This window comes from Glossina fuscipes, unplaced genomic scaffold, assembly GCF_014805625.2.
Source record: "Glossina fuscipes isolate IAEA_lab_2018 unplaced genomic scaffold, Yale_Gfus_2 61, whole genome shotgun sequence".
NCBI lineage: Eukaryota > Metazoa > Arthropoda > Insecta > Diptera > Glossinidae > Glossina > Glossina fuscipes.
This window is the reverse complement of record NW_023998433.1, coordinates 1,486,637-1,498,025: the sequence shown is the minus strand read 5'-3', so window position 1 is coordinate 1,498,025 and position 11,389 is coordinate 1,486,637. Positions and strand designations below refer to the sequence as shown.

Genomic DNA, 11,389 nt, shown 5'->3' with positions numbered 1-11,389 from the left:
ATACAAAGCAAGTTAGCGGCTAAAATATATTTGTTAAGTATTAGGTTTGTTAAGCTCTCCCTGTTTCCTTGAAAGCAATTACATTTAATTGCTTTAATACTTCCATCACTAGCGATAAACGATAACTGAATGAACACAGCAAGCAAAACAAATGATATAAAACATATAAAACACATACTATTGCATGTAAATAGAATTCATTCAATGTGCCAACAGTATAAAAGACATAAGTAAACACCATTTGTACGATTTTAGTATTTGTGCTTTTGTTTGACCGGGTTCGTAGTCCAACTGAAATAAACTGAACATATATATAAAAGGAAAAATTCTGATTGTCAAAGGAAAACAAGGAATTATAAAGAAAACAATTTTGAAGTGATTGCTCGCTTTTTTTAAACTGAATTTTTTCTTTTCATTCTGTATTCTCGCTGAGATTATTGAACTTAAAAAAGTAAGAAACGTTAGTAAATATGTCGCGAGATAGTGCAACAAACCAATTGATTGATTACAGAAACAATTTGACGGTAAGTTAAGATAAAAAGTATAACTTATTTCATAAAAGCGGATACAAAAAAATTTTTTTTTTAAATTTTAGATAAAATATTTTTTCATAACAAAAATTCCATCAAAAGTCAATATACAAGATATTTTAATTTTATGTATAGTGTGAAAAAAAACATTTGAAATTCATTTTCAGAGGATATATGACATAGATAGATAAATGTAATAAATTATCCTCAATATGTTGAAGTTGAGCATTGTCATTGCTAGTAAGCGTATAAGCGCGGTTCATGAAGTTAGACCAATCTTCAGCTTTCCTTCTTTTCTTAGATACCTTTGGGTATTTTTAGTCTTCTTTGCCAAAGGCGCAAGCTCTTTGAACTTTGCTGTTTTTTGGCCGGATCGAATAGCGAGATAATCGTAATGTTTCGACGACGGGTTCTTTCTCTAAGTATAGAGAATGCTTTCACTTAATTTTAATAAAATTACAAAAAAAAATTAAATATTCAAAATATTAAAAGAAGAATTTGATAAAAAAAAAAAAAGCCGACATTTAACGAATTGCATAAAAAAGAAACGTGATAAGAAACTTCTGATTGCTTTGAGGTCGATCCTCTCGATACATTAAGGCTAAGCTTATTATATGAAGGGTGGTTGGAATATTTTGATAGTAATAGCCTACAACTAAAATGGGTTTATTACAGACGCGATGTTACGATGTTTGATTTTTTTTTTTTTCTGGATAATCTCACATTTTTTATTTCAAGGATTTTCTTTTTCAAATCCGTGAGTCAAAGACGAGCAAAGTTACAGCATTATCATCAAGTATTGTCGCAGTCAATTAATTTTATTTGTGATTGTGACAGCATACAGAGTAACATCCAGCGCCCGCAACCTTTGTTATATGTTCAAATTTTAAAATATATTTTGTGCTCAATTAATTTGCATAGGACTGGTTTGATTTTTTTGTTTGTTTAAAAACAATTTTGAAAGTTGAATTACATGTAGGAGAAGACATCAATTCAATAATTTTTTTTTTACTTCATAAGAAAGAATTATTTTAGGTGATAATGCGCGATAATATTAAAAAAAAATACAACATTTATTCCGTTTACGCATAAATTCGTGACGAAAAATGGCTTACAAGAGTTTACTGGTTTATTCTTGAGGCTATATCCAATCCATGCAGCTAGGAGTTGAATAAGGTCTTCGTTTGACGAACATTAGTTGTTTCTCATAGCTTAGCTAGCTATTATAACGTTGGGGTCATGTACAATTTGTTTATTGAGGTTAGGTGCTACTCGATTTTATCTGCTTGGCTAATATTGGTGTTATGCGTAACCAGTCTGGCATGTTGAGGTTATGGGCGATTTGCTTATGTGATTGATTAATGAAGTTGTTTGATCTGTTTATCTGATTTGTAACCGTTCGATTAACTTGTCGCTGATCGAACATTGACAGATGCTACTTTTGAGCTGCTCAGACAGATGCATAGAAGGGGTCCCTGAATATCGTCTTCGTGGGAAGATTCTCACACTACAATCTGATTAAAAAGAAATTGTCCACTTGTGAACCTCTAGCAAAAATTTTAAAATTTTCTATATGAACCTTCGATATCACGAAGTAGTTTAAGACTGCTTTCCTATTTTACTAGCCGTTCCAATCAAATCCTTCAGGCCAACGTTTCCAGAAATGATTTTCATTAATCAAAATAATGTTGTAGATTTTTTTTTTAAAGAAAAACATCGGAAAAAGTAATTTTTGCAAACAAATTACCGTTATATCAACTCAACTAATCCTCATTTAAAACGAAACGATAGTTGAATGGTACTGTAAGATTGTCTTGCGCTTGCAGTTATTTGTATTAGGAAGTAATTTGGCCTGTAGTTATCATTTTTTATTCTTAAACTAACCTAGTATGGCCGAGCAATTTCTGTAGCCAACAAAATAGAAAGAGTTATACCGAAGCCTGTATTTACGATTCCGAAAAAGGTGCAGTAGTAGATTCGTCCCGGTTGCATTATTGTAGTTTAATACACATTCATATTTTTCTACTTTATATCAACATGTGCTTTGGAAGGCATTCACATTCCATGGAATAAAAATTCCGGGCTCAACGAATCCGGGAACATTATTAAAACATCCGGGAGTCTGTTTGTAACCAGCTTTGTTTAAACTGATGAAAGTTTAGATGTCTGCCGAACTTAAGACTGTCTATCATATATGCCTGTTCCTTTGTCTTTGTCCTGATTTTCACCCATTTTGCATGTAAATAAGCTTTTCATATAAGCAATTTTTAAAATGTAACAAACTTCCGCTCGCGCTCACATTACAAGGAGCAAATGTCATACAACTTATGCATTTGAGATACTAATGCAAGCTCTCTAGTACGTAACAGACGTAATACTTTTTTGACTAGTCGATATAATCATGAATAAGAAGTCTTTGTATATGTTATGGAAGTTGTCATTTTAATAGTAGAGTAAAAATTAGTCCATTATCTTTAAGATTGATGATCATTAACATGCATATATATAATAATAAGCTTGATTATGTCTTGAAGAATAAATTTGAAACCTTCGTAAATACGCTGAGATATGTCTTGATCAACCGCAAATATCATAGTATATCGCAGAGCGCCTCAAAAACTTTAGATAGAACATTACTGACTAATTCAGGCATTAAAAACTCGTTTTTTATTCATAGGATTATTCACGCTCTTATTCCGAGATATTTGTGGCGATACATGTGAACTTCACTCCTTAAAAGCCATTCGTTCAGTTACTTTAACATTATCATTGACTACAGAAATCTATTACCGTCAAGATTCTTTTCCCTGATGGTTGGTACAAAGAAGGTTATTGACTCTCGTAGATTTGCAATAGAAGCTTTAAAGCTTTCTACAACGATTCGTAATTATGCGTAAGCTGCTTTTTGTACTATGCCAAATAGTTTGTAATATTAGCGTCATTGAACCGTTTAAAGAAATAGTGACTTTTTATTTTATATGACAAACTACTCAGAGGATGTTCTTTATTCGCGTAACTCGGTAACGGTGAGAAAGAGAAAGAAAGAAACAAACAGAGCTGGTATCCGTAGCCTAGTGGACGTTTGCCTGTGCCCATCTGATAAGCGGTATGTATACCTTTACAGACTGAGTACTCACTATACTTACGATCGAAAGTAAACTTCACTGCACGGAGATTTGAATCAGTGAACAATAGCTTGTTATTCGCGACTCTTACCTACTTTGCTACTAATGCGACGAAGGAGAGAAGGGCTTTTAAGGTTGTCGTTTGCATTTGACCCCCTAATAGTTAAATACATTGTACTACGTAAGATATAGTGTGATTTTTAATGTAGTGATTTTAGATTGGATGAATTATTTAGTGATAAAATGCAAAATTGCGTAATACACCGTATAATTGTTTATAATTATAAATACGAAAAGAGAAACTCTTGTCTTATTAAAGTGCCACGACTTTTATTCTAATCTCTTATTAGTAATTAAGTCGAATAAAAATGAAAAAATTATCATTAGCAATTACCATTATCGCACAACATGTGTACGATTTCAGATTTAAATAATTTTGCATTTAGAGAAAACGTTGAACGTTTTTATTGATTTCAAATTACGCTTAATATTGTAGAGCTTTTCCTTTTTATTATTAATATTTTCCTTCGTCGGTTCCTTTAATTTTTTTTTTTTTTTTACTTTTAAAACATATATATATATATATATATATATATATATATATATATATAGTTATATATGCACATATACATGTGTCTGTGTCTACATGGTAGATTCTAATTAATTAAACTTAAAAAATATGATGTGTTCAAAAGTAGTACAAGCGCAGTAGAGCAAATAATTAACAAAAATTAGTTGAAAACATATCCGGCGTAAGACGAAATTTCCTCAATAACGTAAGAATATTAATTACTTTTTGGTTACTTGACGAGAACTGTTAAAGCGTAGCGCGTTAATTACATGTAAAGGCATTGTCAGGTTTCTTCATAGATCAAAAGCGACAATGTCGCTATCAAATATCTTTTTATTCATTAGAAAAGGATCGAAAGAAAGCACTTTTCATCGTTTGTTTCTAATAAACAGAAAAAAGAATGAAAGGATTCTTATGAAATATTATGAGCATAATCGATTTAAAATTATATCGATCGGTCGGTCTGACTAGCCGTCTATCAGCTTTCATTATAAATCTTTGCTTCAATTTTTTTTTTATCTTCTGTTAATTAACGTATAACCACACCCTTTTCACATAATTCAAGTCGCAGAGTTTCTTCGACTTTGATTTTTGGCCCGAAATTATGAAAGTTATACTACGGTTTCATATTATTGCTTGTCAAGATAGGGCGTTATATGGGTAATGGTCGAAAAAGTGATCCTGTCCGAACCATTTTCAATACCGTTCGTTCTTGGGCCAATCGAGATTTGAATCCCCGAATACCGGACTTGGCAATCGAATCCTTACCTATACACCTACTCATGCCTACGGCTGCAAGGTGTTAGCCGTAGTTAAAAAAATCTTTTTTAAAGCAGGATAGCGAACGTTGTTTATTTAAGGTAAGCCATCCTCTATTTAATTTTTGTTCTATGTATATCCAGGAATCGAAGCTAACTTGAGCCACCTTAGCTGTACGAACAGTTAATTTACTCTACAGCTTACTATATTAGTGGTAGGAAGTGGAGGTGAAAGGCTCAAGTCAGATGATCCAGAATTAAATAAATATCTCATATTTGTTGAGTGAAGCAGTCGTCACCACAATAAAATTTTCTCTCAACGAAACTAGTAGAAAACTGAACACATAGCACTGAAGTGCTGAAGTAACGAAACTTGTGGTTTGTTCAAGGACTTGCAAAGCTGTTAATGTTGGAGAGAGAAAAATCAATGTTAATGACTATGAAGTGATTGAAAAAATTTTAAAAAACCTATAACCCTGACTATAGTTGATACATAATAAGAATTATGTTTCAATTCTAAGCGACTTTCATTTCAACTATATGCAGCAAGTAAATCGCAAACCAGCTTTGAATAAACTATAACGATGACAACAACAAACGCAAAAACAACATGTTTTCATTAAACATAATAAATTGTATCATGTGTAATACAATTTTGCACGCACTGTACAACGTTGACATACATTGTTAATAAAGTCAATGCACTAACGATTAATAAAAGACAGCAACAGTCGTGCGCAACATAGCAACAACAACAATAACAAGAACAACAGTAAACTAAACTAGAAAGCGCATCATACGGCGCACTTAACATTATTGGCATGAAGAGCAACCAATCGATTGTTCTTTTATATCGAATATCGATTTTAGTCCAAAAATAAATGAAATAAGAAAAAATCGTTATTATCACTAATACTAAATTTTCTAATTCTAAGCGTTAATCAAAACAAATACCATAGATTCACTAGACTCACTCACTTTCTATACAAATTCCTCACATTTGTCATACAGAGATATTAAAAATATGATTTTTGAGGCGTAATGTGAACACTCTCTAGATGAAGATGAACATGATACGCGTAAATTAGATTAGGAAGTACAAACCTCATTGCAACAGCAATCATAGGTCAAAGTATATAAACTTGAATGAATAAATTGGTTCCAATTCGAACGATGTACGTAAGTTCTGTGAGACGCGTTATGAAACAAATAAAGAAAGCAAATTCCATACTAGTTACTTAGTTTGGAAGATTCAGTACTATGCTCTAGGTAAAGATCCCATTACGTATATATGTAGCATGCATGTTCGGTCAGGATACGATTAGGAGCCGGCGCTTGCCTACCTGCCAGTTTTTTATCATCTAACTTACAATTCATAGCATATATTGATTTGAGAATCGATAAAATCATTTCCGAGGATTATCTAACGCTGCCTGCATTACAAAAATAAACTTGTCCTGTCTTTAAACACGCCGCAATAGATAAAGCTTAGACGAGCACAAATATTTTTGAAAGCCAGCTAAAAAAGACCGGTGCAAAATTGTTTCCGACCGGCCAAATGAATTAGTATTTTGCGGTTTCAGGTAGCAAACATCAAAAATGTATTCCGAAGGCACGTACAACTTAGCCGACAACGTTCTTACTTTTAATTACGAGCTGGAATCTTCTGTTAAACGTTTGTCGTAATTTCAGATGAATACTCATTTCAGATGAATTCCATTAATGTCCATATTTGTTGCGACGACAACTGCTCATTTATGATTTCGTCGTTTGCATTTAGAGTACTGTACTTACAAGCAGCATTCACAGCAAAGATATTTAGATAATGAGGCAAAAAAAGAGGTATCCATTTTTTCTTTTTTTTTTTTAATTCTTTTTTTAAATTCTTTTTTATTTGTTTTTTTTTAAAGGATTTGCAAAGGGAAATATTCAGACATAACTGGAGACCCTGCTGTTAAGGTAGAGAAGGGTGGAAATTTACCCAGTGATATATCTTCTAATATAAACTATGCAAAAATTCAAATAATAATATTGCTAAGTCCTTCCTGTTTCTAACTCTCTGCTTCACATCTTTTCCCCCAACCTGAACATCAATAGAAGAAAAAATGTCTAAATTACTGATGGAACATCCCATCAATATGTGCTGTGTTACTCTAAATGTTGTTTCACTAATTAGGATCACTAAAATTTGTTATATGAATGCTTAAGAAAGAAAACCAAACGAAACAAGTAAGAAAATTATCTCTCGACGTGACTCAATCTTTCATACCCATCACCGTGATCTTAAAAAAGGGAAAAGAACTCAATTTTCATATTTTACAATATTTACAATAATGCAAATGTAAATTTATATGGTGTCTGTGTTACAGTTTATGAGTAAGAAGCAAAAAACACGGAGAGCTAAGCAAAGGTCTTCACCGCGCGGGCACTTTTCAAATTCTTTTACAAGTTAAATATGCTGTATCTTCATTTTTGCAAACAAGAAAATGTTTAGTGCGAGTAGCCGAGTTTAAATCGAGTTGCGTAGACGGAGAGATGAACGTGCAGATATGCTTAGGTACATTCCGACTTTTGAACTGGCCAAGAATTTATATATTTTATGGCGTCTTTGAAGCTTGTTTGTGCGCGTTACAAAGGTTTACAAAAAAAATTAACTTTTGACACACTATAATATGGGACAGCCATAGTCAATTTTATCTATTTTTGTACAGGTGCTACAGCATCGCCTGTAGAATATGCGTTCAAGTGTTTGTACATTTATCTGTTATAGATTTCGAATAATAAAAGCAAAAACCCAATTTTTTTATTTCTTCTGAAAAGCAGAGATGCTCTCAGTTTACGCGGTACAGTGGGCGATTTGTCCTATTTTCAACACAAGTCTGTGTGCGAGAAGTTCCAATGTTTCTGCCAAATTTGAAGTCGATAGCTTCGCTTTTGCGGACAGAATTTTGTCAAAACGCTTGCAACGCCCAAAAAGAAGCTTCAGAGACACAACACACAAAGTCTATATATTCTTGATCAGCACCAAATTCTAAATCCGTTTTATATGCTGTTAGCTTGGATAGAATGGGGCAATTTTTTAAACTTCTTTGCATGTAACTGTCTTATTTTCAATATTTTATGGTGAATATTTATCCAAAATAGTAATTGAACATAACCAACCTTACGGAATATGAACGATATAACTGTAATTTTAAGTCAAATGGTCTATGATGAGAATTTTCCCATAACAGTAATTTTTGACATAAAAGATAAATAAATGGACCAGATATCAACCACATGGTCTTATTTCCTGGATCCCGTTCCATATGAATAGTACTCACCATAGAAAAAGATTTAGTTTTTGGTATTTGATGATGAAAATTGAATCCGTAGCAGTGATTTAACAAAATAAAAAAAAAAAAATAACCTTGTAGATAATTTGGAATTGGGAATCTCATAAAAAGCATGTTCTTATGTGGCAGCAAGATTTAATTTATAGCTTTTCTCTACGAAACAGCTGAAAAAAAATAAAATCTTTGACCAGTAGATTAAGTCTCCTAAAGTTGAATTTAGCCAGGGGCGATTTTCGGCATCCTCCAATAGGTAGACTTTATAAAAAGTATGTCTTTGCACTAAAGTAGTATGTAATTTTTGATGCGTAATTACGAAAATGAATGAATAACTGCATCAGGCAAATTGACGTACGGTATCTAATCGTTCGCTTTGCTTAACTTATTTTGATTTCGCTTTTATTCGTTAACAACATTATTATTATCTAATTAAATTAATTAGAGTTAATTGCAAAGTGTCTGTTTTCCTTTTGTTGCTGATTAAACAACTAATATATAAACCTATGAATAAAAGCTTAATACTTCAGACTAATTTGCAATTTTTAAAGTATTAGTCATATTAATTAAACAAAAATATATCCAAATAAAATTTTAATTACACATTGTATCATCATCACTTGACAAAAACATGACTCGTAACAGTTGTCTGATGCAAACGATTCATTTAATTGCATCGAAATACAATTAATCAATATAATTTCCATAATTTCTCGTAGCTGCTCTGCCATAGTAAGTTAACTTTTTTTTTCAGGGATAGAGATATAGAGAGCAAGGCAAATAGTTTAGTAAGGCAACCGTGGCATATTGTCTCCTCTAGTTCGAAACTTAAGATCAATTCTTGTATATTGCAGACATCAGGGACAGAGTGACTCTAATCAATAAATAGACTACAACAGGATTTGGTAGAAAAGCAATTAATAACATGAATTATCGATAATTACTTCATTATTTACTTTCATTATTGAAAAGTAGTGTCGCAATCGAAAGCAAAGTGTCAAGTTAGGTTAACTAAAAGTCGAAAGCTGGGTTTAAAGGACGAAACCAAAATTCGTCTTATACACAAATTTATTACCATTTGGATGCAATTATTCAAGATGCACACCGCGAACAACAATTGTTAGTAATGAATAATAATTGAATAAAATTCTTTGGAGAAAATCGGATTTTAATTGCTTTCACATCTTGACCGCTTTTCCCGTATATGCGGTGGTTTGATACCTTCTAAATTTAATTAAAAAATTCATAAAGCGGTTACACAATAATAACCTACTATTTGGTTGCTATGAAGCAGTAGCTGTTTGTCGGTTCCATTCTCTCCGCTAAATGTTTATTAAACTATAGTGTATACTAATGAGTGGAATTTCTGGTTTTATTGTATTAACAAAAAAATCCATTTGATGTACACCAGTAAAGTAATTAGAAATTGCATTCTAAATGATTTTTACTATATTTGATCGACCTTCAGTAGGCAAATAAGTCACTTATCTATTAATTAACAAATGAGTTCGTTCACATGCAGATGCTTTGTACATGTTTTCTTCTTGCCATTGCAATGTCATCTATTGCCAATGCCTCACTTTCATTTCGTGATCACTTTAAAAAAAGCTATAGATGAGGCAATTTTTTGAATGAAAATACATACACATGTACATATGTATGTATACATTACAATTTGTTTTGTTCTATAAGTTTCACAAACGAAAAAGTATCGAGCATTAATTGCATGACTGCATTCGACACACCAAAGAAAAGCATTACAGTCGAGCAACGCCATCCATCCATTGTGTACGAAATACGAAAAATTATATCTTTTTTCCATCTAAAGGATATTAGAGGCACATTTATAAGAGCCATTGTAATGATTGGGTACCAGGATATGAACTGACTTGAAATTTAACAAAGTTAAAATTCTTGCCAAGCATCTTATATTCTATCTTCGTCTATTTTCGTTACAAAATATTAAAAATTCCATTTTTTTGCTACATTCTCAGAAGTATTTTACATGGAGTGAAATCCAATAAATAAATCCACAAATCCAGTCCATTTATTGCTATTGAAGACCAAATGCCATTGAATGCATGAAATTGCTATTGTAGACCAAATGCCATAATAATATAGCAAAATTTAGACCTTTTTCCATACAAAGGCTTACCTTTTGAAAGGGCGAATTGCATGGAACTTTCAGGGTTCAAAAAGTTAGCGATTTTACATCAGGCAATTTTCATATCTAAGGCGCTGTCGTAAAGAATGGTCTGTCTCATCCAATTCGATTTCCAATAAGCTTCATTCCCGCGCAAAAACAAGTCAATCTTCCAACTTTTGTTAAAGTATCATCGGCATAATAAAAGGTGGAATCAAACTTAGGTTCATCTATATTTTACTGGCATGCGTTTAAACTTAATGTATCCTGAGCAATAAATGGTGGTAGGATGTGTATAGTGGTTAAGTGAGTAAAGAGTTAAACTAGTTTAAGAATAAATTAATTTCCTAGTAATTGCAATAGCAATGTTCTCAAAAAATTGGACTTTCCTCATTGCGTTAACAAAACGAGTAAGCATTATCATTTTAAACATGTTGGAAGGGTATTGCGATCCATATATATATATATATATATATATATAAAGAGTTTATTGATCATAAAATACAAAGAGTAAAGAAATTAGTTGTATATTTTGAATTGGTGACGTTTTCTAATAAAAGTTATAGATATATGTGCTAAATCTATTATTACGACTCACAATTCTCGTGGTGGAATATGGCCTTCGAAAACAAGGGAAGGACGGGAAAGTTCAATTGTTCGCATTGAAGATTTTCCTATTTCATGCATACGTTAAATATGCATTAAACTGGAGGAACTATTTCATTTTCTTTTTCAAACAGAACCAACACCATACATAAACGATTATATTTCAATGCCAACTTTTTTGTAAAACTAATATGTAATATAGGGCAATTAACGCCAAATACTTTATATATATACATATGAACATTACTTTAGGTAGGTTTAGTTAATTCACAATAGGTTTCAGGTATTAACCAAACATTTCTGTCTCTCTGTCGCTTTATGCGGCCT

The 11,389-nt window shown here is 32.0% G+C and overlaps 1 protein-coding gene across 1 annotated transcript in view; it reads left to right on the top strand.

The window, feature by feature from the left end:
* Positions 1-241: 241 nt before the first annotated feature.
* LOC119637887 (catalase) overlaps positions 242-11,389 on the top strand; it is a 16,880-nt gene continuing 5,732 nt past the window's right edge. Inside the window, 1 exon segment of the mRNA XM_038034321.1 lies at positions 242-524. Within this exon segment, the coding sequence (XP_037890249.1) occupies positions 471-524 (54 nt within the window). The 5' untranslated portion in view covers positions 242-470.